Genomic DNA, 27763 nt, shown 5'->3' on the forward strand with positions numbered 1-27763 from the left:
GTGCCTATAGCTGTAGAAACAGTGCCCTCTACTGAGTATAAGAATATTTTCTCCATTAAACAGAGAAGTTTCTAATGTGGTAACCCAACATACAACCATATTTAATCAAATGTTAATTTTAAAGATATTTGTTTATTTTAAGGAGCAGTGCTTATTATTGAGTATTTTATCAAAATATCCACGTAAATATGCCAGATTTAGCCATAAGGCCAACTTTCACCTAGTCCCTAGCAGGTCAGAGCAGAGTCCATAATAATAGAAAAACATACAAAATACATCTGGTAGATATAAAGATGAAGCACAATAGGCTACAATAATATCACCTTGGCAAAAATAAAAAGTGCAAAAAGGGGATTTAAGGTGCTATTGAGTGAGATACAGTGCTATTCCAGGAGTTGTACTACAGTTGCCACATTCTATAAGCATATTTCATACAAAATAAACATGGATATATCTTTAAAACTTACCTCTGTGGATAACACTACGTTGACAGTGTGACAGCTGACGGGTTTGAGGTCTTGTATCTATTTGGAGAGATAGAAGTTTAATCTGGTAGGTGGACTAATGTTTAACAGAGAAGTTTGGCATCAGCAGCAGCGCAGGCGTACTGTTGCTGTTTCTGTGGTATTGCGTCATCAGAATACGACTAACCAACGGTGAAGGGGCGCGCGTCGCAGGCACTTTCAAACACTTAAAATGAAAAGTTTGGGACTGACTTAAAAGGTTGTTTTACAAATATTAAATTCCTGGGTTGGTCGACCTAGTCAAACTCCTGTTCAGTTCGTTGAACTACAATGCTTCTATGGCCATACGTCATCACTGATCGACCAAAACACTGCAGGCGCGAGACTGAAGTGTTCAAACAGATTATTCCTCTGAACAGTTGGACTAAAAGGACACTCAGGCGGAAATATCCACATTTAAGATGATATAGGATGGTTTCTGAAACATTTCTGCTGCTATGACTCAGTCTGTCGTTGTCCAAGGTGAGTAAAACTCCAGGGCTGTTTATTTAACTGACTTAAAAAACGTTTCACATGAACTGTTACCTGTTGTAATGTGACATAACGTTACGTTTAAAGTCAGTGTTTGCTTAACTCATAGGTTTACACCTTAACTATAGCTTCATGTTTAGTTGTTTGTTTCAGATTTGACGTGTAGAAACATAGCCCTAACTTGTGCTAACTGATCCACAACTTCTGTTTTCCAGTGGGACAGTGTGGGAATCAGGTGGGATGCAGGTTCTGGGACCTTGCCTTAAGAGAACATGCCCATGTCAATAAAGTAAGTGTAAATACCCACAATAAGACACAGACAAATACACAACTTTTTAAATAACATGACATTTTTCTATTTAGGGCTGATATTGCATTTGATAAGGCTTGCTCTTATGCAAGCTCACAACACACACCGGTATAGCAGTGAAATGAGATGATTCAATGGACAAATGGATGTGAATATGTTGGATGTTTGTATTGAAGTGGGAGAAAAAGTATTGTCCACAAGTGGGAATTTGATTCAAACAGAAGTACACACACGTACCATGTACAACACAGACATTACACATAACACACTCAATTAGACATGTCATTTAAATACACAGCTCTCATGGATCACATTATTTATGTGCAGGCTGTGTGTGCAGTTACATCTCATTTTAAGGGTCCTAAAAAGAAAAGTATGTTATGAAATACCTAAAGTGGGGTTGTGAATAGTGGTTTTTAAGACAAATGCCTGTGTGAAAAATCTTGAGGCTCTGGTCCAAATGGTCCCCAAACTTTTTCAGCCTTGCATCCCCAAAGCAGTCCCCCAAAGACAGACTAAGTGTAAAATAAGTGTGATACTTAATGTGATTTGTAGAAAATTAAACTCACTTTGTGCACATATTGCTGTGTTTCCTAAATTAATCTGTCTCCACTGATACCCTTGTTATCTTGGTCAAGTCAACTTAGGGGTCTTTGACCCCCCAAAAAATAGGTATGTTTGAATGGAATTGTGTCAAATTTAACCCCATTATTGTTTTTGTTTTTTACAATAGTGGATGAAATATGCACGTCTCAAAAGTTAACTTAAAGGGCATTTGGAGACCCCCATATCAGTTTTTTGTAGATGGAAATTACATAGAAAAGGAATACTTGTTAAAAGTTTGCTGAGACCCAGTGAGGCTAAGATCAGAGTATGGGGTTAAGGGTCATAGTTTTTTTAAAGTGCAGCAGTTTTGTTCTCAGCCTGTACTCCCACCCCGTGTTAAGGAGTATGAAGTGATCCTTAACAGAAAGTTATGTACAGACAACACATTAGCTATATTGTATCACTCCTAAGGTTTTGTCTGTTCAATTGTACATTTGTGATAAGCGGTCTTACATCCAGAAATAGGACTTCCAAGTGGATCAGAAACGTCCACTGACCTGCTTTGACCCCTACACTTGTTTAAGCGTCACTGCTTTCCCTGTGGTTTCATTGGGGTTCATTGGCTGCTTTAATCATTTCAATTTTCATGTAGATTTAAGGGTGATTGTTTTGTACTTTGCACTTTGATACTATCTATAAAACTTAAAATGAATAAAAGTACCCTTTCAGGGTTTCACATACAGTTTAGTATTTACACAAAGGTAAATAGTCTCTCTGTGTTGCTGCCCTGGTTTAAAGCATCGATTTATTTCTGTCCTTGGAGTCTAAGGCTCTCCCCTTCCCACACTGCTGGATTATTTCTACAGGAAGCACGGCCAATTCAGTGTTAATGAGCCTGGAAGTTGTGGTGCTTGAATTTATCTGTAAAAAAACGGCATATTTATCACCTGCCTTGACATTTATGGGCAATCCTAACATCCTGCGTTCCTTCCTTATCAGAAAGGAGTGTACGACGAGGCCCTCAGCAGCTTTTTCCGAAATGTGGACTCAAGGTATTCACTCCTGTTTTTACCACCCTCATATGAACTCTCACACTGTGTTCCATATGTGGTTCATTTTTTTTATTTTCTGCTGTTTTCCAGACAGAGTGATGGGGGATCCTGCTGTGTTGGTGGGCAGATCCAATGTCTTAAAGCCAGAGTAAGTTCTTCCCTTTCCCAGAAACCAGCTGGACAGAACATTTTTTTTTATCCCTTAGACTTTCAGGGCGTAGCATCAGAGAGTCAGGGCGAAGGTCAGCCTGGGATAAAAGCTTTAGCAGGGATTTCTGAAGGTCACAAAAAGAGTTATGGAAAGACAGCTGAGGGGTTACTGGTGTTTTCAGCTTATTACAGGAGTGAAATTTATGTGCTGGTTTCATTATCTCCTGTTTGAATTCACAGGCGGTGCTGGTGGACATGGAGGAAGGTGTAGTCAATGAGATCCTGCAGGGTCCACTAAGAGAAGTTTTTGACAGCACGCAGCTTCTGACGGACGTGTCAGGTTCAGGCAACAACTGGTGAGAGTGACCACAGAACATCAGCTGTCAAAAATCAGCATTTTAAAGAGGTTTAAGTTATTCATGCCGAGATGTTACTCTGTTCAATAAGAGTTGGAGTTAAAACACCTTTTGGAATTTAGCCCACACTACATTAGCAAGTAGCAGCAGGGTTGACTGTAATATCTACAGTGTTATCCTTCAGAGCCATGAGTCTTGCTCATCAAAGTAAAATGCTTTTTAAATAATAATCTCTCAAAATTTAAAGCCATGGCTGAAAAATTAACTTTTCTTCTGACTTTTGTTGTTCAGGGCGGTTGGACACATGACATACGGCTCCACCTACAGGGAGCAGATCGTGGATAAACTGAGGAAGGCAGCCGAACATTGTGACTGTCTTCAGTGCTTCTTTCTTATTCACTCTATGGGGGGAGGTAAGGCACAGAAACAGCTCAAAAAACACCCCAGACAATTTTTTTATTTGTATGCACTGAAACAGCAGGGGGCAGTATACACCTTTAGATGTCACTTGAAATATTTGGTATGATTGACATGTGACTGAAATTCAGTTGATTTCTCTACTTTGAGCATTGAGAGTTTACTTTGAAAAGCTGAGGAAAAGGGTCACAACAATAAGAGAAGGTATGATTTATTCCACTGCAGGTGAGACTCAACTGTTTCAGCCTTTACATATAGATATCATTGTCTCAACTCAACTCAACTCAAACTTTATTTATAGAGAAAATTTAAAACAACCAAAGTTGACCAAAGTGCTGTATAGATTAAAAGCAATTAAAATAACAGAATACAATACAAAGATACATAAAATCATACAACCAGCGCAAATACAAAATGAAATAAAATAGAATAAAATAAATTTAAAATTCTGCCAAATGACCATTCAAGCTTTTATTAAAAGACAGGGAAAAGAGGTGAGTCTTAAAAGAAGATTTAAAAACCTTAACTAACCTCGCAGAGCGGATATGTAAAGGCAGGTTGTTCCACAGCCACGGGGGGAGCAGCCGACACAAAGGCTCTGTCACCTTTAGTTTTGAGTCTGGTTTTGGAGGTGACCAGAAACAACTGACAAGTTGATCTCAGTGTCGTAGCAGGGACATGGGGACAGAGAAGTTCAGTCAGGTATTCAGGGGCAAGGCTATTAAAATCTTCAAAAACAAACAATACAATTTTAAAATCTATTCTAAAATCAACTGGAAGCCAGCGCTGTGAAGCTTAAACAGGCAAAATGTGGTCACGCTTGTGTTTTCTGGTGAGGAGACGGGCAACTGCATTCTGAACCAGTTGCAGACGAAGTGAAAGTGAGTTCTCAAGTCCAAAATGCAAAGACTTACAATAATCCAATCTAGTGTTGATAAAAGTATGGATCTGTTTGATAGTGTCAGGACTTAACAGGTGGAATAAGTTTGCAAGCGCTGGATTTAGAATTTTAGACACACAACAGTGACCTCTAATCCAAAGTGATGTGTGTGCATCAGAGCAGCAGCTGTCACCAGCAGAGCATCATGGGGGGGGGGGCGGTACAGAGGTTGTAACATGTTGTAACAGAAAAGTGTTTTCAGAGGTTATAAAAGCGTGATCATTATCTCTGCAATGGAAAAACACAGCTCTGTGAGACCAGAGACTGGCTGCATGCAGTCTCTTCCTTATTGTCCGGTCAGAGCTGAAGTGGTCAGCTCTAAGAATCAGCATGGGGCCAGTGCAATATTGCAACTTCAAGCTGGTGTTTCTCAAAAGCAAGTTGTAGCATTTTTTGGGAGAGCTTAAGTACAATCTTCAAAGTTAAGGCCTAGTTTTATATAACTGGGGATGACAGAGACAGGCTACAAAGTGCACACCCAAAGAAGATGACCCTGGAAGAAGTAACTCTAAGCATGCCCAGATACATTTTTTTTAACCAATATCTCAACATAACTAACAAAGGGTGGTATAAGAAGCTGCTCTTTGGATACTTGTATGAAGATGACAAATCTTGACTTTTGTTAATGTGTAAATATATTCTTGCTATATCTTTGAAGATCAAAAACTCTGGATGTTTGAAATTTAAGGTACAGGATCTGGCCTGGGGACCAGAGTACTGAGCCTGCTCGAGGAAGAGTTCCCAGAAGTGTGTCGAATTGTCACCTCCATCTACCCGTCTGCAGAGGATGACGTCATCACGTCTCCGTACAACAGCGTCCTGGCCATGAAGGAGCTGACAGAGCACGCTGACTGTGTGCTGCCTGTGGAGAACCAGGTGTGTCAGAGTCTCTCTGTCCTTCTTTCTGCTCTCTGATCGTCAGTTTTTATTCTTCTTCTGTCACTTCTCCACCTGCAGTCGCTGGTAGACATCGTCAACAAGATCAAACACATGTCACATGGAGGAAAGCCAGGGTCGGTGATTAAGACAGACAGCACTGTCATCTCAGGGCAGGGTGGGCTCAGTGGGGCAGAGAAGCCGTTTGATGCCATGAACAACATTGTGGCTAACCTGCTGCTCAACATCACCAGGTGTAGTATCAACGTTACCTCACTTAGCCACCAGACATGCTACTTAGTACTGCTGTTTTTATATTTAAACCTCCTTCTGAAACTTTGAAATTAATCCTTGTAAACCTTCAATAAAAACATTTTTGTATGGCTACTCAATAGATCATTCTTAATTTCAAGAAGTTTCCACTCTGCCCAGCTGTAAATGTATTTTGGCCTGGGTTAAATGAGCACACACTTCTAAGCTAGATGCGGTTTATGATGGTATCACCTTCTCTCATAATAAATGTCAGTAGCTGAGGCATAGGATGTCGGGTCATGTCAGGTCTGTTTTTCAGAGAGCTTTTGTTTTGAAATGCACCGTATGTGAATCCATGGCTCTGCATGCTGCTCACGTGTCACCTCTTGTTTTCTGTGCTACAGCTCGGCTCGCTTTGAGGGATCTTTGAACATGGACCTGAATGAGATCGCCATGAACCTGGTCCCATTTCCTCGTTTGCACTTCCTGGTGCCCAGCCTCACCCCTCTCTACACGCTGGCAGATGTCAGCGTTCCCACCAGAAGGTTTGCATTACGGCTGTCACAGCAGCTATTTTTTCCTCACAGTTGTTTGGCATCCCGCTGAGCTCCTGGCAGTGAGCTCACTTTCACTCCATCACCCCATCAACACGTGTGACATGTTGATGTACAGACCCTTTCATGTATATTGGGAGCATACTGTTGAAACTTTCCTGGACTCAGGGATATCGGTGATAGCAGTGGTTCAATACAAGAAGACTTTTTTCTCACATCAACACCTGAGATTATTTTTAACATGTCTTATTTAGGCTGTTTATGTTGTGATGTTTTCAGCTCCTCTCCAGAGAAACAAAAGTAGACACATGGTGCATTGGATTGTTTGCAAGGTAATATAACATTTGCTGTCAAATAAGTTTTTTAGGGGGTTAAGGGTAACAGAGTGGCTGAAACCAAATAGATTACCACTTATTTTACTCTATTGTTTTTTTAAATGCTAAGTTTCTGTGCAACTGAGGGTGAGAAAAGCTGAGATTACACTATCAAAGCTGCAAATATATCAGTATTTTACCTGAAGTCTCTATAGTTAACAGACAGAAACAAAGCTCAGCTCTGACTTCTTCGTCTTTAGTTCCTGTGGAGCAGAGCTCCCTGGTGCTGCTGTAGTATCTTTTCTGTATTGATGCCTTCTTCCAGCCACTGAGCGATCAGACTTAGCATCCTCACAGGATTAATGTAAGATGTCCAATCGTCTGTGGTCAAACTTTTGTTCTGTGGAGCTCTGTGTTGTGGATTAGACTGTAAATTTGTGTCAAAATCACATCACACAGGGAAGGTAGGGATATGTCTGCAAAGCAGCGGAGACTCAGGATACTGTTCCAGATGATACGAGCTGAAATCAGCTGTCTAATCAAACCAAGCATATTTCTGCCAAGCCAGAAACAGAAAAGATCTGTATCATGTTAAAACATAAAAGTTTCTTGTTGTAACATTATAGCTGACTATTCACATTCATAACTAAAGAGTACACTTAATGATTAAAAAAACAGAATCAGATGCTTTTAAAGTGCTTTATTTTGAAGAAGAGGAAGAAACCCTTTTTTTACAACATGCAGTATCAGTCCAGACTGTGATTTAAATCAAGTTTATGCTTCTGGTTTACATTTTCTAATCAGATTGAGTGAAATCAAATTTTAACTTGGGACTTGCATCTTAACCTCTGAAGACCCAAATTCCTTCCACCTGATCTTGACTTTGTTAGTTTAGCATCAAATATGAATGGCTAAAGAGTATATGGAGAAAACTAACATGCTTAGTTTTTATTTATCAAGAGCACTTCCTTTGAGAAGTTATTGCTATTATATTTAGGTAAGATCACTTTTTTTGTTTGACTAATGCTTCAATGAAAAGACAGAGAACAGAAAGCTAAATCATAAAGAACTCACTTACACATTTGGTTATATTGGACTTCATCCTTGTGTTAAAACATGGATTTATTCTGCTGTTATAGAGCTCTGTGGATGGTATTATGGTAAGTACGGTACTTGAGAAGGGCTGTGACATGCATAGAGTTCTATCATGGGGGAGTCCACCCCGACCAAAAACATATCCTTTCATTACTTGAAACACTTTGCTTTAAAAAAAATGATCACGGAATGTTGCCATAATTTTGTGTGATTTAATAATGTAAAAGTATCTTCTTATTGTTATGACATGGAGCTTTCAACATAATATGGTTCTGAAATGTTTTTTTCCCTGGCATCAAAGCTATATGCTCCTGCAGGAAATTATTATAAATATATGTAAATATTAATAATAATAATAATAATAACAGCAATAATAATAATTATTATTATTATTATCATTATTATAATTATTATTATAAGTAGTATAACAATAATATTGTGATATTTTTATTATCACAGTAATGATAATTATTATTTTTATTATTATTATTATTTATTATTATTTCAAGGTCCCTCAGATTTTATGGTTTGAACTTGCCCAAACACACTGAACCCTTTTTAAATAACTTTCTCCGACCATTTGTGAGACAGTGAACAGTTTCAGTGACATGAGGTAAGATAAGGTAAACATTACTGTAACTTCTGTTTACCTTCATGTCTCAGTCATTATTCCCTTAAGTTTAAGTCAAATTGAACCTTTGTTTTATTTTGTTGACTTCTCTCCCTGTCCTTTTTTTTTAGTATCCAGCTTATGTAGGATAAGATAACTGACTCTTTTACCCATCGGGGGTCTTAAGCACAAATATAGTCGTCCTTGGAGCGTCAGGATTGACTCATCAGTTATTATTTAGTGTATCTGTGTCAGAATGGTTTCAAAGGAAGGCAGAAGATTTTCAGGGATCACTGAAAAAGGTTTTCCTTTCATCAAAACAAATCACAGCGACTTCAATCTGAGTGCTTTAGGCTTTGGACAGGAAAAACCACCCACTCCCCTCTCACCTCCTCCCTAAAAACAGCTGCCATGAAAGTGTCCTGTGTGTGTGAACCATATAGACCCTGTTCTCTCCAGAGGAGCCGCTTATTGCTTTAAAAAAGAGTGGTGGTTAAACTGGGCAAACCCTCAGCTGTAAATATACAAGACTAAGAGCAAAGCAGAGTGTTGCTCAAATGTCTCGCCTGCTCAGCAGAATTTGACTAGATAAATAATGGAACAAAATCTCCTCTTTCATAAAAATGACTCTGATAGGCAGCAGTCTAACTTTAGTTCACCTCAAATCCCTTTCAGACCATTTGAAGTCACTCCAGACTCTAGATGTTGACACTGTGTGCTGAACAAGCTACAAGAAAGGCTCTTATTGTTCAGTATGTAAATGTAATATCTCAGAAACTTCCAGAACAGTCAAGTATTATTTCACTTTTCCATGTCCTGTGTTTTTGTTCTCCAGGCTGGACCAGATGTTCAGCGACGCTTTCAGTAAAGACCACCAGCTGATCCGAGCAGACCCCAGACACAGCCTCTACCTGGCCTGTGCCCTCATGGTCAGAGGCAACGTGCAGGTGTCTGACCTCCGCAGGAACATCGAGAGGTAGGAGCAGCCCCCTTCCTCTCCTTCTCCATCTCCTCCTCCATCAAAACAGACCACAAGTCAGTGACCCACCCAGAGATGACCTTCACTCTCTGCCTCCCAAATAGAGCCCCCATTTAGCTCCGACAGCAGTGATTCATGACTGGCCCTTTCAGCCCCCTCCTCTCCTCCACCCAGAGCTCTCCCTGCAGACTGTGTTTTTCTGTGGCAAGTTGTCAAGAGAAAGTGAAACAGAAGCTGCTGTGAGAGCTCATGTTTGTACGTGACCATGGTGCAAAAAGAGGAGGAGGAGGGGAAGGACGCAGAGAAATATTGCCAGTCCAAATACCTTTAAGGGCACAAAAATCAACGGTTGGGTTTATCAGTTTTTTCTCACTAAACTGGAAAGACTTCACAGGACTGTCTTACTGTACATTTTGGCAGTAAATCTAAAGCTTTAAAGTTTGCAGAGATCACTTGTTGGCTTTTTTTGTTATTCTAAAAACCAGTAGTAGTGATCAGTTAAACAGTCGCTCTTAACCATTTCAAGTCACAGACCTTAAGAGTTATTGTTGGCATTCTCATCCTTGTCCTTATACACATGGGAATGGAAATGAAAATTAAAGCTCTTGAGATTTTTTTTAAAAAGTCTCCTTTTTGCTTGTGAGAGGTTTTAGATAGAAACAGCACTTTCTCTGAGATGTGTAAATACTCCAATATCGACACTGTTGTGTTAGCATAACAAAATGTTTTGTAACGCCCTTTCAGTGGATTTGTTCTTGAATGAAAATGCCTGGCACTTTTATGACATAAAGTATTGTATGCTTTCATGAATCTTGAGCAAAAATAAGAAAAATTGAGTGATTGTGTTAAAGGAAACCTGGTAACAAGATGAAAATTGAAGGGAATGAGCAACAAGAGCCAATAACATTTATGACACCACCTGCAAGAGATGCATGAATGCTTTGAAACTTGGGACACCCCAAATCTTTGGACCAGGGGAATTAACAATGATTCTCATTTTAAACAGGGTGATTGTAAGTCTGTTGTAAGTAGAGCTTTAGAATTCAAAAAGACAAAATAGGAGCACAAGATGCAAAATAGAGTACCACAACTTTAATAACTTCTAAACTGCTGAGTTAAAAATAAAAAACCCTCATACAGTGTGTGCTGATAGTGAAATTAGCGATTCAGACAGGAGATGTTTTTTGAACCAGGTTGTAAATAGGTTAATTTCTGCTGTGAAACCGACTTTTTTTGGCTTGGTGTGTATGTGACTTCTGGTACTTCTGGAGCCAGCCTCAAGCGGACACTCAAGAAACAGCAGATTTTAGTTCCGCATTGTCTGATAGCCTTAGACTAGAGGTTGCCGCTTGATCTAAACTGAAACAGGCAGATCATTAGCTGATCAAAAGTTAAAAACGACAGCCTGAAGAAGTCAAAATCTGTCCTTCATGTTATTTTCTTTCAGGCACTCACGCTGTCATTACCCCACTGAGTAAACAAATCATCTCCACAAACAAATTATTAATTTTATGACCTGCAGCAGCTGGCACCAAAGAATTGCCCCAAGCCTCAGGCACTGAGACGTTTCTGATCCGTTCATTGACTTTCCTCCTGAACCTGACCCGTTACAGCTGGGGCTTTGAGTTTTAAGTCCTGAATTAAACTCACAAACTCACACAGAGGTCAAAGCTTTGCCCACACACAGAACAGCTGGAATATAAAAAAACACTTAAGATTACAAACACAGCTTTCCAGAGTCTAATTTGTTTGTTGTTTGCTTGAGATTCTCCTCTTTTTCACACAACACTTTTCATTTGAAATTAAGTAAAGCTTTTTATTTAAGTCTCTTCATTACTTCTGCCAAGGAGGCTATGTTTTTGGGAGAGTTTGCTGTTTGTCTGTGAAAAACGTAACTCAAAAAGTAACAAACAGATCTTGATAAAATTTTCAGGAAATGTTTAAAATGGGATAAGGAAGAAGTGATTAAATTTTGGAGGTGATCTGGATCATGGTCTGGATGTAGGACTTTTTTAAAAGATTCTTGATCATTGTGAGATAGGGCCGTTCTCACCAAATGTGTAAATAACTCCATGATAAATGGTCGGGTTGCTTTGCAAAACAATACAAGACAAGGTCACCAGAATTTCTGACAGATGTAAAAGTATGATCTAGATCCTGGCAATATTCTGGATACTAAGATCTGGATTATGAAACTGGGTCATAATTTTCAACACTAAATTATCAAACAAACCTGCAACTAACACCAAATTGTAGCAGACAGTCTGCTGAAAGGGAGTATAACATTAAAGTAGGACTAAAGTGCTGCGTGACACAATATGCTTGGCGGAGGTCTGCGCTCTCTGAGTGCTTTTCTAGTTTGAATATGGAATAGTAGTATGTGCTATAATTACCAAATTGTATTAGGATATGTGCAAAATTTCCTCTCATGCCAGCTCCCTATAATTCTTTGCTCTTCTCTCCGCCTCTCTGTCTACATAGCTGTTTTTGTAACTGCTTAAATTATTTAGAATACCAGTGAGCCACTGCTCTACAGTACACTTTTTTTCCTCTAAATATTTACATAGATGAAATGTCAGATGTCCTCTAATGTGAACCCTGCCTGTGTCTCCGTCTCCAGACTAAAGCCCTCACTGCCCTTTGTCTCGTGGAACCAGGAGGGCTGGAAGACCGGCCTGTGCTCCGTCCCTCCTGTTGGTCACTCACACTCTCTCCTCGCTCTCGCCAACAACACCTGTGTGAAGCCCACCTTCATGGAGCTGAGGGAGCGCTTCACCAAGCTCTACAGGAAGAAGGTACGTTTTCAGTTGTTACATGTCCTGAGACCCAGAGGACGTTAACATTTATCAAATAAAACTACCAGAGACTTCATGACTAACCCTTTTCTCACATGTTTTCTGCATCAAAGCCTCTGATGCTTTGATGCAGAAAACATGTGCATCAAACTCTCTCTCTCTGTGAGAGTTTTTAACCTCTATTGAAACAGATATGGGTCATGACTGATACTTTAAAGCACATGTGTCAAACTCAAGGCCCACGAGCCATATGTAACAAGCCATGCTGTTTTATGTGGCCCGCAAGAGCTTAAAAGATCTGATGGTCTTATAATAGATAAGTGAAAAGGGTGCATCAACCATAAACTATGTTTCCCATAGTACCCACCGATTATGTTACCCATCCCGCCACTAGATTGCATTGCTTTCACATCAGTGCCATTTTCCAAACTAGTGGTATTGAGAAATCAAACAATGATCCTAAAAATGTGAATTGTCTTAAATTGACTTTTTTTTGGCCAATGTTGTTATTTTATATCTATTGCAAAGGGGCACTGGGTAGCTGGCAGCTCCTAGGTTTATCCCATTTCTGTGTTTTCCCATGTCTGTTTTCTTATATGTCTTAGAAGGATGTAACTAAAATGACATTTCCACCTCAGGGATCAATAAAGTATTTTGATTCTGATTCTGATTCTAAAATGTCCATGAAGAGAAAAGTTGATGCAGGTAGAAGGCTGTTTGAAATGGTTATTATGAGGTACGATTTCAACGCCTTTTTAAGCTCTTAATAGGGTCAACAATGTCTTAAAATTATGCTTTCTCTGATTTGTGTTCAGACTTTAAACTCAACATTGTTCTCTCTGCATGAATCAAAGGCTCACTTGCACCACTACCTGCACGTTGAGGGCATGGAGCAGAGCTTCTTCTCAGAGGCCGTCGGCTCTCTCAGCTCCCTGATCGAAGAATACGATCGCCTGGATGCCACTAAGGGAAGACTCATACCTGATGCACCCAGACTCTGCATCGCCACATGAAGATGAGCTATGAGGATGTTCAAAAGATGACAAGAGGCAACCAAAACTTTTGTACATACCTTTATAAGTTATAAACAATTACTGTCTTATTTATGACCTGATTCAACATTTTACCTGACTGAAAAAAATACAGGAATGACATGTTAAAAACAGACTTTAACTCAACTTTATATTTCTGCTCAAATCCCTGACTGTGAAGAGGTAATGTTGAAAGGTTTACACTTGCTGGTACAGCTGCTGTGCTGGTTGTTATTGCACATTAATGCCCTGAAAGAAAAAGTTCATAAAATGTCATTTTTCTAACTAAAAGTCTCTTATTGAAGCCATCTTTTCAAAAAGTAGATTTTGTGCGTCAGTTTTATATTCACTCTTGAGGATTATCCCCATTAAGAAAGACTTTTTACACATTTTGGTTCTAGATATCTCAATATTTCAAAGTTTGACAGCACAATGAGTCAGCTAGCAGTGGTGAAATTAAGCAAGGCTTGAAATTACTGATAATAACTCATAGAATCTGTCTGGAAATGCAGCCCTGAACTAGGACGCAACTTCTCAGAGCTCCCCATAGAACAACATCTTAAGGGGTAGAGTCTTCACAATTTCACAAAACAAAGGAGTTGCAGGTCTTGATTTACCTTAAAGATTAAATCTACCTGAAGTAATTTTAAAAACATGTTCAACCTCCAAGGGATTGACAAAGTAAGGTATAAAAAAGGGTCTGATGTTTAAAAAATATATGTAATCTTGTATTTTTTATGACCAGAAGCGCTTGTCCTCTCCTGGAGATGTTTATTTTTACCTGAGTTTGCGTGTGTTCAGTCTGTATCCTGACACAGCACGGCTCGTCTCCTGTGTTCATGTCTCTGGACGTCTTTAACCGATCCGTTAAAGTAACCGCAGCTCAGAAAACATGTCACCTGGATCGTTGCACTTCCTCTGACACACGCAGGATGTTATCCACTGCATTTTCCACTGAGTGTCGGAGCCTCCCTTACAGGTGAAGTTGACCTTGATCATGCGTGACTTGTTTGGGACGCAGCAGCGTTTGTCTGTGCACACGCCGCAGTACGTGGGCTTGAACTTCTTGGTGCTGGTGCAGCCTGAGAGGGTCAGCTTCTCTGCTTTTTTGGCTTGGAACTTAGGCCGGCATGTTTTCCCCTTTGGCACCTACGAGGGGATAATACAGTTTTTATTTGTTTGTTTTTCTTTTACTAAGACTGCATCAGTCTGTGTGTGTTTGTCACCTTGACGCTCTTCATCACACTCTTCTGACACGGTCTCAGCAGACACAGGCGTCTGTCCTTCCTCATCTCACATTTGCCGTTGTCGTTGTTGACACGCACAGAGATGCCCAGGCCACAGGTCTTGGAGCAGGGACTCCAGGGGGTGGTCTGGATCAGACAGTTCTTCTTCCAGGCTAAAGGAGGATCCCTGTAAGCTTTCAGTGTTACAGTTAAAGGGCACTGTGTCAACAACACCCGACAGAGACCCCTCTGTGTGCCACATTACTGCCAGAGTAAAGGTCAGAATCAACCAGAACTACGCGGTCTGCCCCTTTAGGGACTGTTTCAGTCTCCAATGTATTACAGAGCTAACACTGTGGCTCTTTCTCAGCCCCAGACGTCACTGTTTTTGTTTCTTCTACAAGTATTAAGCTCTTCATTGTTGTGAAGCGTTAGATTGATGTTGAACACAAAAACAAATAAACTGTGATGTGTCGGAGCAGACCCTCTGCTGTTTTTAATAAAAAGAGGGAGAGGTCCTTCGTGCTGTTTCTAACTGGAACCATCCATCTCCCTGTTTACCCCAGTTTAACCACAGGCAGCCACGCCTCACCCCCCCCCTCTCCCCACAGTAATGAATGCCCCTCCCTCCCCTCCCCTCCTCATTCAGTAGTTAGCATTCCAGGCCGACACTGCAAACGCTCACCTGACATGTAGGTGGTGTCCTGCTGGTGCTTCTTTGGGCTTCGAAGGCCAGCTGGCGTGTTGCCCATCAGAGGGGCGGGGCCTAACAGACCTGCAGGCTTCTGAATGAATGCAGGGGTGCAGCCGATGGCTCCAGCGATGCACGTGCACTTATAAAGGGGGCTGGGCTGGAACGCTTCTCCGTTCTCATAGTGGGCCCCATTCAGGTCACAGCCCACCGCCATCAGGTCTGAGGACACGAGGAGGAGACGTCAGGGCTCAAACACTGAGGACACTTTCATTAATGTTTCATTTACGCTGACACAAAGACTAAATTCATGATTTTAAAGATGTTGTTTAAGGCTTTTATCCTTGAATAGACACTTTTGCTGCTTTTTCGCTAGATTGTGTTTTAGTTTAGTTATACTGTAGTTGAAGTCAGTGACAACTTGAACATTTTGCTCCGGTTTTTCTCTGCTTTTTTTTTTTCTTTTTAATTTATGGCTTCAAAATTTACAGAGGAAAGTGAGGTCCATCAGAAAACAAAGTTTCACTTAAAATTCATAGTTCTGACTTTAAAGGGAACAAGTTTGACTACTTTAAAGTCAGAACTTAAAGGGAAAAAATTCAGAATTTGGGCAAGATTTGACTCAAAAATGTCCAGAAAGCATATTTATTGATGAAAGAATAAATTTGTGCGTTGAAACTGGACTGTTGTACCAAACCTTAAAATGTTTAAACTTACAAACATTTCACTATCTGTGTGATCTCTTGGTTGTTTACAGTGGTTGGATGCGTAAGCCTCATTTCTCCCATGATGCAAAGCTCCTATACTTGACCTGCTGATCTACTAAGGTAAGGGGAAGGTTTTACACACAGGCAAAGGTGGTTAAATAGAGTCTCCAAGTCAAGAAACAAAGCACTCTTTCTTTGCACACTGTGACCATATTTAGATTTTTAGGCTTCAAATAAAAGTTTTGCAAACACACTCGTACTGTTCTTAAAGTGAGCCCTTGTGCTGCACCTTGATGATGGTCCCTGATTATACCTGTGGTGACAGACTCATAGCTCGCTGCGCCCTGAACTTTGTCCTGTCTTTGTTGATTTAGAGCTGACCAAACCTGTGAAGTGTCAGACTAAAACATGCTCTTTAGCCTAATGTCAAACCAGGATGAATCTTGACCCTGACATAGAGCTGTTAAAGTTAAAGCTTCAAACACCAGCTTATGTGAAATATCAATGTGATATCCTGGGAACTGCTTGAGGCTCTATCCCTGACAGTCATCAACTTCAAAATGACACACAAAAAATGAGGGAGATGCAGGGACACAGTCAAATTTGTACAGCTCCCCCAAGGCAGAGAAGTAGCAGAGTGAATGTTGAACTACTTAACTACTTCATCCTGTTTGAACGTTCAGCTGAAATAGAAGAAACTACTTTGCATTACAGGAGCTGCTTTAGTTTGGTTTGAATCATATCTGTCAGACCAATCGCAGTTTGTTTATGTCAACAGTAAGTCCTCGGTTTACTACAGAGTTAGTTATGGAGTTCCACAAAGCTCAGTGCTTGGACCAATTCTTTTCATCTTATTTAAGCCTGATCTTGGTACAATAATGAGGAAACACTCCATTAAAAATTGCTGTGATGCATACGACACTCAAGTGTATCTGTCAATGAAGCCAGAAGAAACCAATGGGTCAATTGGGAAGCATGCCTCAAAGATGTAAAAATCTTGGATGTGCAGGATGTCCCTTTTGCTAAACTCAGGCAAAAAACTGAAGTTAACATTCTTGGACATAAACACCTCAGAGGCTGCTTCAGATGCCATTGGTCTGGCATCTCTTGAACATCTTTTAGTTGAATCAGTATTTGTCTTTTAACTCTCAAATCCAGCAGTTTAAATAACGAGTTTCCATCTTCAGAAAGTCCAAAAAATGTCCTCTCATAGCATCTTTGGATACTATTCTAAAGATGCTTTAGAGTCAGTATGTCAGAGATTTTCTGTTGTCTGTCATCCTTGGCTCCCTGAACATATTAAAGTTTCATAAAATATCGCCTCTATGCTTCCAAATGGGTTTGGCCCAAGCGGGTGAAATCCAGTGGGTTTTAAAACCTCCCAAATATGCATTCAGCACTTCATGGTTTCGCCTTTTCACTGGGAGAATGTTTTATGGGCCCATGTCACACAATGGACACAGTGTGAACCATAGATGTCAAGACTTCTCTCTGAGGCTGTGATGGAGCAGGCAGCAAATAGAGGCCATGCTGTATCACCTTTACTACAGACAAAAAAAAAATCATCATGTTCATTTAAAAATAAAAGTTAAGAAAAAGAGTGAAGAATATACATAAATATGCATATATTTTACATTTTTGTGACTTTTCCTGCTTTTAATCACAGGACAGAGCAGTGAATAGAGTATGAAACAGGGTGAGATTGGGAAGTGACTTGAAGGAAAGAGGCCACAAACTGGATTTGAACTTGCTTGTGCGTTCCCCCCTTATGAGGCTCTTGCAGCTTACAGCAGCATGGCTGATTTATTTTAGCATTTCAAACAGAGGCGAGCAGCCGAGAGGGAAAAATGTGTCTCAGTAGGAGATGCAGAAACCACCACAGCCCACAAGCACGGGCTTAAAGCAACAAACATGAGTGGAATCATTTATCCATAGCATCATGTAAAGTGAAAATGGACACAATGGAAAGCTGTGTCTGATAGAACCACACTGCATTTTATTAAAACCATCGGTGTGCAGCCATTTTCGGATCTCTTCAGAGATGTTTGATCAGATTTAAGTCTGGGCTCTGGCTGGGACACCAAAGAACATCCACAGAGTTGTCCTGAAGCCACTCCTTTGATACCTTTGCTGTGTGCTTAGAGTTGTGGTCCTGCCAAAAGATGAACTGTCACCTCAGTCTGAGGTCAAAAGCGCTCTGGGACAGGTTATTCATCTAGAATGTCTATTCATGGCTGCATTCATCTTTTTCTCAGTCCTGACTAGTCTCCCAGTTCCTGCTGCTGAAAAACATCCCCACAGCATGATGCTGCCACCACCATGCTTCACTGTAGGGATGGTGTTGTCCAGGTGATGAGCAGTGCCTGGTTTCCTCCAAACATGATGACTGGCTTTCACACCTTAGGGTTCAGTCTTTGTCTCATCAGACCAGAGAAGTTTCTTTCTCATGGTCTGAGAGACCGTTTACACAACAACGGTTTTAGGACATTTAGGTTGAAATGCAAAAGTTTTGTTGCTTTTCAGCCTCACGTTCACACGAAAACTGAGTTTTGGCCGACCTAAAACGCAAACTTTTGAAAACGGCCTCCAGAGTGGGATTTTTCTGAAACGCTGCCGACACCTAGCCGTGTAAACAGTAAGCGAGCGTTTTCAGTGGAAACGCTGACGAGATACTCTGCTTTGTGCTAGCACGTACAACAGGACAACAGTACCACTGTTACAATCATCACAAACTACCATGTTGAGCTTGTGCTGCTGTATCTGCTGACTGTCTTTCAGCAAAATGTGCATCTGTTGCTCCACTTCTGCACTTAGTATTCCCCAATACAACAGATAATCAGCTCAACTCTACTTCGGTGGAGATCTTCCAAAAGCGGCTTCTGGGCAAGACAGTTATAGCCCCGACTACAGGCCTGGCATGCTTACTACAGCGTTTTCAGTCCCTCATTGTTTCGGTATAAACAAAGATATTTCTTTCACTGCATTTTAGCTCTTTCGGATAAAACGTTTTCGTGTAAACGGGGCCTGAGAGTCCTCCAGGAGCTTTTCGGCAAACTCCAGGCGTGCTGCCATGAGCCTTTTACCAAGAAGTGAAGGAGTGGCTTCTGTTTTCCCAAGGTGATCAGTGGAAACAGGATGCTCCCCAGAGAGCTCCACGAGAACTGGTACTCATTTACTACAGAAGACAAACAGTTCAATCTAATCTGAAGGCCTTACATAAGTGTGAAGGAGTGTTTAAATCGAAGAGCTCTGCAAAGAAACGATCTATCTGATGACCACATCAGCCAAAAAAAACTTTATTTGACTTCTCAGTTTTTGTGGCAACTAAAATTAAAAAGGCTGTGAGGAATGAGATATGTGCCTAATTTTGATCTACATTTTAAGATGAGATTAGCAGAACCAACGTAGGACCAGACTGATTTACTGCGCTGCTAAGCCTGATGAAGTTTAGAAGTTAGAAGAGAGATCGATGTTTTCTCCGCTGAAAACAATTTCTGTGATTAATTTTGTAGTGATGGTGGACACAGGAGCCTAACTGTCAGTCAGAAAAAGGACAGAGGAGCAGAAGAAAGCAAAACAGGAGAGAGCTACAGTCTGAGCTAAAAGCTAATTAGCCTGACCCACAGTCAGCAGTTATTCTGCAGTGGTCTGTTCAAACTTGAGAGTCTATCAATAAAATGAAGAGTGAGGTTACGTTAGCTCTGCTTGGTAGACGAGCCCTGGCAGGATGTGACCTGGATTCTCTATAATTACACAGTACGAGCGCGTCTCAGAGCTGCCAGTAGGGTTAAATATACACAGCCACTAAGCAAACAGTTTGCTTCTTGTCACATTTCAAACTGTAGCACTACATAACTGTGGATAAATACCTGATCTCAGCAGGTTGTAGCTGGTAAAAAGTTGTCATGAACAAAGAAAATTTGTTTCAATCCAATCTCCATTCATTTCCGAAACAAACACACGTGTTGCCAAAAGTCACAGTATGCTTGAGACATTGGGCCAGAAGGTGGCAAGGCGGTCTAATTCAAAAAGATCCTCCTCACAGCGTCTTTAAAAGTTTAGCTTTCAAAGTTCATGCAAAGTGTGAAATTCTCCACACAACAAATTGTCTGTGCACCTGTGTTTGTGTACCTTTTAATGAGTCATTGTGAATAATTTTGGGAAAAACTAGCCCCTTTCTAAGCAAATCTTACTGCAAAAACTTCCATTTCTCAGACACCAGGGAAATACCAATACTCTCATACAACTATCAGGAAATTTATGGTCTACTCAGAATAAGTGGGATAAATTGTTGTTTAGGATACCAGTTTTTTTCCAGACTGACAGCAGTTCCCACATTCCTAAACAAGGCCTTTAAATATTTTAAGACCTTACTTTTGTGGTTCATATTAGGAGTTAAATCACTCAGCTAATAGTTAGCTGTGGCTGCACTCAGTAAATGAGGCCACATTTTTACACATTGACTCTTCATGCAACAAGATCATGTGAAGCCACCATGCATGACAAGTTTCTAAACTGAACAAGCTGATGTCTCTGAATTGAAAGGAAGCTTCGTCATGAAAGGTGATCTTTGATTTCATAAACGTAACTTATTCTGATTAGATGAGATCCACTCACATGCACACACCCCGACCTCAAATCTGGGCTTGTCTGCAGAGAAGTCGCAGTACATGCCCTTATGAGGGTCGCAGACGTCCCTCTCATTGCAGGACTCTCCGATCTGACGGGCACAGCTCTTGCAGCAGCCGCAGCCATCCAGGACCGAGCTCACTCCTGGGGCACAGTAAGGTCTTTGCCGGCACTTGCAGGGCCATTGGCAGAACTGCCGCCTCTCGGTCACAGCTCGTCCGCCTCGTGCAGCCAGCTGCCCATGGTTCTGAGCCCTGCTGAGGCCCTGAGGAGGAGGAGGAGGACAGAGACTGGGTATGAATGACTAAAACACTGACCTCTTTGGGAAAATGAGGTTTTAGGAAGCTTAACACCTGATGCATGAATACCTTGCTTTCATGTAAAGAGTGGGATGTAAGTGCTAGAAAAAGCCAGTGTATTCTTCAAGTCAGTGCTACTGTGGATCAAATATGGAAACGCTTAATCAACCTCAAATAGCTTAAAGATAATCTAATTCCAGTAAAGCTCTGCCCTGTGATCATCTTCATGTGTTTCCCAAACCTTTCGGAGGACGATTTTTCATCCATTTCAATGAAACTTTATGCATACTTGTGGCAGATGTGGCATTATTGGTGGGCCCAAAGGTCCCAGGCCCACCTACTTTTTAAGAGGCCCATCAGAAACTTTTCTTTTAATTTTTGTGTATTCATTTTTTGAAATGGGTTTAAAGAGACAATTATGAAATTTCGTCACTTTATGTTCGTTTTATGAGTATTAGATACTTTAACTTTGTAAAATGAGCCATGCTTTATAAACTGTTAGGGAAAAAATATTCAACTTTATGTGGGTGGGATCAGAACATTATTTCGGGAATAACTGTAGATTTTTATTCATTTTATTTCACCGTGGTTAATGTCCCCACTCTTACAGCTTAAAGTAAAAGGAACACCATATGGTGCAGTCTACTGATGCACTAGAGAGCCACTATTTGGCCAGTAGGAGTTAGTACCATGGAGAGGGATTGCAGGTACATCTGTCTGATGTACAACGGTCAAGAAATTGCAATTAAAGGTGAGGAAATTAAAAAATAAAAAACCAAATCTGCTTAAAACCACCAGTAGTGAATTGCAAGCTTTTTTTAAATTAAACTAATGATCTACAAACTTTTGTAACTAAAGGCCTAGCCAAAATTTGTCTAGCCCATCCAAAACTGAAATCCTGGCTCCATCCCTGTCTCGCGGTCAGAATTGGTTGAACACATGCATCCGATGAAGATGATTAGAAATCAGGAACACACTTTTGCAAGTACTTCTAAAACCTGAAATAACTAAAAGAAAATGTGGGTCTTTTAAAAACTATGAGCAACTTTAAGAGGTTTTACTATCAGTTTTCTGAATAAGCCTGCAGCAGCAGCAAAACTGGATGCAATAGCTGCATCAAAGTCCTCTGGGAGAGTCAGATCATTCACACACTGAGATTATTATTTTAGCTTTATGCCCACTTAACAGAAAGTATCTCCAGAGACAGACCCTTATAGAAAATAATGTGAGCCTTGTTGACCTGCTGATGTCGGTTCTGGAAAAACCTCATAATGTTGGCTTTATGCCCATTTTTACGCTCTCTCTCCTACACACACACACGCACACACACACACACACACACACACACACACACACACACACACACACACACACACACACACACACACACACACACACGGATTCCTATAGAAGCTGAAAGACACTTTGGACCAATCTCAACCTTCACCCTGAAGCCCAAGCTTTAAACTCTGAGAGACTGTAGCTGTAAGTGTATAAGTCCAAACAGACTGAAGGTGCTTTGAAATGAGGGATGAGACACACTGTCTAAAGTTTATATTAACTAGTTACATGGTTAGACATTTAATAAACAGAAGAACTCCTGAATTTCTTAAGATGAGCTGCAGGTGTGAACACAACCAGTCAAGTTTTCAATCCCAACTTTATCCAGAAGTTTTCAGCCTGCCCCAAATAAAATACCTGGCATGAGAATTCAGGAAGTAGTAGTAGGAGGAGTTGAGAATGACTTCATGTGACCGCCAAGATAGTGTGAGGGCAGACGCTCCCGAAGATGTCTTTTAGTTTTCAGCCCTGAATTATGCTCAACATAAACACTTTAAGAGTGAACTGTGAGGCCAGATTTTCAGGTCTGTTAATTTAAACTCAGAGTTTTCAGAGTCAATAAGCTGGCTCTCTTTAAACCGATAGATCACCATGCTAACTTAGCGAAGCTAACCTGGTCCGGTTCATGTTGTGTTCAGAGTTTCAGCTTTCAAAAGTCAGAGATAGATTTTAGAAAAAGTATAAACCATGAAGTTAGCTAAATTATTTCACAGAATGAAGCTGAACAGTGACAGTAACAAAACCTGACCCTTTCCAGTCTCTGTCTTCTCACTTTGCATGCTAGCTACAAGTGAAATTAACTTTTTAAATGGAGCACATCCTTTGTGCTGTAACCATTGACTGTTAAAAAAAAAAAAAAATGGATGTCATCTTGCTCAGCATGAAGTGAGGGCTCTACAAAAACTGCTCCCCCTGGTGGCTGGCTGCAGTATATGTCAAAAATCCATCTCCCCAGTTATTCCAGATGGGCTGTGGTCAAACTTGAAAAAATTGATACACCTCGTGGGAATGTTTCTCACGTCTGATTGCTGTGGTGATTTGAAGATATCATTAGGCTGTCTTGTATTCAAGTCCTCTTTTTTCTGAAAAGTTTTGTTTTCAATAGTTTTTGAGGTTAAAAATAAGGTTGTACGTCATGTTTAACAATGATTGACAGCTGCTGTTCTTGTGTAGTTTTTTCAGAGATTGTAAAATATATTGGGGGGCAAAGTCAAGAAGTGATTAGACTCTAAAAAGAAAAAAAAAAATTGTCACCCTCACAGTCTCTACTGCTCAGACTATAGCTGCACAGCTGCTGCCAATGGCTGCACCTGTGACAGGAGTATTTTGGCTTCAAAACTGTACAATGGTAAATGATGGAGCCACGCTGTCCACTCTATATACAGTCTATGGCTGTAACTGAATGATCACAGGGTCTGGATCATAACACAACACTGGATTTTTAAGCTCAGTCCTGACATCCTGTAAAGCCATTTTTAGATTAGTTTTACGGTGAAAGGCAAAAGATAATCAGTCGATAGTTTTTATCACAGTTTAAATCAAACTAACAACTTGACCTTTGACCCTGTTTGACGGGTCACATTACAAATACATTGTACACAACAGCAGTTTAAATGAGATTAGCATCAGACAGCTTTTGGCTCCAACAGTTAAATGTTTGTTGAAATGAATCTTAAGATTTTGACAGCATCTTGTGTCTTTTAGAGCTTTGGAGTTTTCATAAAGAGATGTGAGTGGTGAACAAATGGTGTCTGATCAACGTCAGAGTTATAATTTTATATAAATTTATTCTGTAAAGGGCTTATTTTTGAACACCATCCCCTTTCTCTGTTGAGCGGTTAAATAACATTTAAAAAACAAAAAGCTTCCACATGCTCCTGCAAATCAGATATTTCTTCTTGTGTCTCTTTATTGTGATTCTGTCACTGCTTTGAGCTACTTGTGCTCTGAATCCTCTTACTACTCAGTTCCTCTAAGGGTCACGGAGGGCTATGCCAAAAATCTGAAGCCTGCCTGCCAGGTTTACTGAATGAGCTCATTTCATGGTGTGAAAACGGTCCAGAGCAGCTTTAGATACAAAGATCTCAGACTTTACTTCCCTCTGCTTTAGTTTCTACTTCTGAGAAAGAGACCAGCATCAGATCATTATGTATATGAATGTTTGAAGGTCATACAAGGAATTTACAAATTCTAGAAAAACAAAAACCTCCTTCATCTTTCCTAAAGAAGGATTAACCTCTGTTGAATCTCTGAGACCAGGATTTCCCAAACATCTCACCCCAGCTTCAGGTGTTGGGTGCCCTCACCTGTCTGTGAGAAAAGAAAAGGATAATGCTCCTCTTACCTGTTGAGCAAGGATGAGCAGCAGGGAATGGCAGAGGAGCGATAGCATCTCTTGAGTGAGGAGGTCTGTGTGAGCTCCAGCAGGGCGCAGGGGGACGAGGGAGCTGGAAGGTGGGGTTTAGGGAGGCAGACTGGCACGGTCAGAGGGGGAGAGGACTCAGGAGAGGGGGGGAGGCAGAGATTGGGAAGGGGACAAAGCGCCCCTCTGTCTCCTCTCCAAACACACCTTTCCCCGCCTTACTGATCTGGAAGGGAAATATTTGTCTTCATAACTGCTGAGCAGCTCGGAGGCCTTCAAGTCCAGTCCCCCTTGTTTATTCTCAGTCTGTGGACCTTTCTTACATTTATCTGAGTTCTGCTTGAATTCAGACTGTGAGAGACCGCTGCTTTGGAGCGCTCTGTCAGATACTTTTAAAGAATCTTCCTCCATCTTTGATGAGCACTTCTGTCTTCTAAAGCTTGACTGTGTGCTCACTGTGTGGACTGACGTGTTTGAGTTGACATTCCATCATTATTTACTCTAAGTGAAGAGGTTCCTCTTAGAGCCGCCTGTCAGCTTCATCCACATGGAGCCAGCACCTCAGTGAGATCACATTTAGACTGGGCAGAGACACAAGGGCTGAGAAATGAAGCCAACACAAACAGGCAAAACTGCCCTTCCTTCAACAGCCACTTGGGGCCGACTCCAACATAAGTCATTAACTATCCACGAGGAGTATGCCCTCCCTCTCCATATCTCTCTTTTTCTCCTAGTCCTTGAAACTTGGGACCAGCTCTTTACCTGTGCAGGTTGTCAGAAGTGTTATCATGGTCTACTTCTCTTAATGGACTTTATGGGTCTGTAATCATAAACCTTCGAGGGGTCCTGTGAGGTTAATTAAAAAAAAATGGGTTGAGACCAGTTCCTGTCTACTGTATTACATAGTCCAGGAAGAAAGGAAGGGAGGGAGATGTATGAATGGATGGAAGGAAGGAAAAGAGGTAGGAAGATGGATGGATGATGGATGGATAGACAGATTGATGAAAACTGGTGGGAGGATAGACTAATGTTGAAAAGAAAGGAAGGAAGGAAAAAATGGAGATGGATGGATGGATGGATGGATGGATGAAAACCTGGTGATTGGATTGATATACAGGTGAAAGATTTATGAGTGGATGGATGGTTGCCTTCCCCCTTTCTATAAACCAGCTTCCCCCATCTCCCTTCCTTGTGTTACTCTGTGAGAAACTGTCTGATATAAATGATAATCACATCAAGTTTATAACCTCAGTGTGATCCAATTGTGACCTGACCTCTCTGTAAGAAGCTGGTAGAAAACACAATTATTTATTAGAAGAGAAAACTGGCTAAACTTCTTTGCTCTCTGCAAACGTGTGCAGACTTTAAGAAAGCCTAATGAGTCACCCAACAGAAAGTCGTTAACGCAGGCAGGAATTTAAGGTATGAGTGTGTCACATCCTAACAGTGCCAATACACATCTGAAGATTTGACTGTTTGTGACAGGTTTCATTAATCCTAAGCCAACTCTGTGTGGCCTCTCTTAAAGTAGCTGGTTAATTATTGAAGGAGGCAAATGAGCTTATTTCTCCCAGTGGTCAGTTTTTAGTTTTACCTGTGAACAGGTCAAAGTCCTGTGGACACACTGATCAGAAGTGGTCACTGTTGTACCTGAGGGAAGCTGCTCCGTCTGGATGGGTCTGTGTGATCTTTGTCACACTTTGTCACTGGTCTTTTACTCCGCTGTCATTTCAGTTCTTTTTGTTATACTGTTTTAACCCTGAAGGCTCAAACATTTTCCTCTTCATCATAATCATCATCATCATCATCCATTGCTTTCATTCAGGCTTCCACTGACTGCAGTAACATTTCATCCCAATGAACGCTCATCAAACTACCAACAATTCTTTAACAACTTCTGTGCCTTAATGTCACTATCCAAGGAGCAAACCTTCAGAGGATGATGATGATTTCAAGATGCATGTTCTCAACAGCTTCTCAACAGAGCTCCACTTTTATTACACCTTTCTCCTTTGTACCTTTCCACCAATCGTGCGCTGTGTAATGCTGGTGTCCTCACAGTGGGAGCTTCACACACAAACACAGGGGCAAGCACACACACGCAGGTCTGTTCCTCCCTGGCTGGTACAACAGTTCGCAGTGATCTGTCTTACCACAGTGACACTTCTGTCTCTGCCTCTGATGCTGATGCTTTTATCTTTAAAAACAAACAAGTTTAGAAATTGTATTTATCAACACACATAAATCATATAAACAGGAGGTATCCAGCTCTTCCATCTATTCATCATGAATATAGAAGTAACACTGTGGGATGTAATAAACGTGCAGATCTTCAAACCCCTTCATGTGAATATGTTGTAGAAATCCCTGAATCTTTCAGTAACTTGATCACAACTCTTCTAAAAGTAGATCTTCTTGAGACTTGCTGAATGATGAAGTCATCATACAAGGTTCTCTTAACTGGTTCATAACATGTTGGAGGAGCGAGCCTCAAACACCAAGGTCTGCTCATAGCTCTGCCCCCCGAGGGCAAAGCTATGGTTGCTAGGTGCTGCCCTGCTGGCTATGGCTGCCTTTTGCAGCAGCTCTCTCTTCTTTGTCTTGTGATTTTTTTTGTCTCTTTTTTGTAATCTTTGTATTTGGGGTGGATCATTACTTTGTAAGGTTTATTTGTTGGCCATGGACACCAAACTTTTTGTGGCCTCTGTGATATTTTTACTACTTTGCTCCTGTGTTTGTCTGGAGATCCTACATGTAACCATGGCTGCATTGTTTACATGTGAAATCAGCTGTTAGCAGCTTGTAGCATGTCAATGCTAACTGGTGCAAGGTCTGATGTCTTCCCACAAGGTGAGGATGACGTGCTGGTTCTCAGGCGACATGGACCTGTCCTTCCATCCATCGTTATTGGGAACGTAAGATCTATCTCCAATAAGATGGACAAGCTAGCTGTGCTAACCCAGCAACAGAGGTAATACCAGAGGGCAGAGTAGCATCATGCTATTCACAGACATGGCTAACGGAGCTTACAGACACCAACACCACATTGGAAGAGCTTCACCTGCTGTGAGCAGACAGGATCCAGGAGAGAGACTGAACAGACTGCTGAAGAAGCTCAGTCCTGGACCCTGTGGAGGTGGAGGCTGGCTGAACTGGACAATGATGGACAAGCTGTCATCATCTATTTTACTATGGACCTTTTTGCACTTTCTATACACTTTCTTACTTTTGTTTTC

The 27763-nt window shown here is 40.9% G+C and overlaps 2 protein-coding genes across 3 annotated transcripts; one reads left to right on the forward strand and one right to left on the reverse strand.

Annotated features, from left to right (window-relative positions):
* The first annotated feature begins 619 nt into the window (after nt 1-619).
* tube1 (tubulin, epsilon 1) lies at nt 620-13546 on the forward strand. Its single transcript, XM_074685957.1, has 12 exons — nt 620-986; nt 1211-1284; nt 2851-2903; nt 2994-3051; nt 3294-3409; nt 3701-3822; nt 5455-5642; nt 5724-5896; nt 6299-6439; nt 9303-9443; nt 12067-12241; nt 13096-13546. Exons 1-12 carry the CDS (start codon nt 962-964, stop codon nt 13252-13254), a joined length of 1425 nt encoding a protein of 474 aa, XP_074542058.1. The 5' UTR covers nt 620-961; the 3' UTR covers nt 13255-13546.
* Nucleotides 13547-13669: 123 nt separating this feature from the next.
* On the reverse strand, nt 13670-24557 carry ccn6 (cellular communication network factor 6). 2 transcript variants are annotated; one of them, XM_074685959.1, is made up of 5 exons: nt 24510-24557; nt 20514-20790; nt 15184-15411; nt 14499-14671; nt 13670-14421 (listed from the first exon to the last, which is right to left on the reverse strand). In XM_074685959.1, exons 1-5 carry the CDS (start codon nt 24555-24557, stop codon nt 14140-14142), a joined length of 1008 nt encoding a protein of 335 aa, XP_074542060.1. In that variant the 3' UTR covers nt 13670-14139. The 2 variants fall into 2 exon arrangements, with proteins under 2 accessions (XP_074542060.1, XP_074542059.1); XM_074685958.1 differs by having other exon boundaries at nt 14499-14692.
* Nucleotides 24558-27763: the final 3206 nt, after the last annotated feature.

This window comes from Halichoeres trimaculatus, unplaced genomic scaffold (genome assembly GCF_033239565.1).
Source record: "Halichoeres trimaculatus isolate MK-OKI-2021-1 unplaced genomic scaffold, fHalTri1.1 fHalTri1_scaffold_13, whole genome shotgun sequence".
Classification (NCBI taxonomy): domain Eukaryota; kingdom Metazoa; phylum Chordata; class Actinopteri; order Labriformes; family Labridae; genus Halichoeres; species Halichoeres trimaculatus.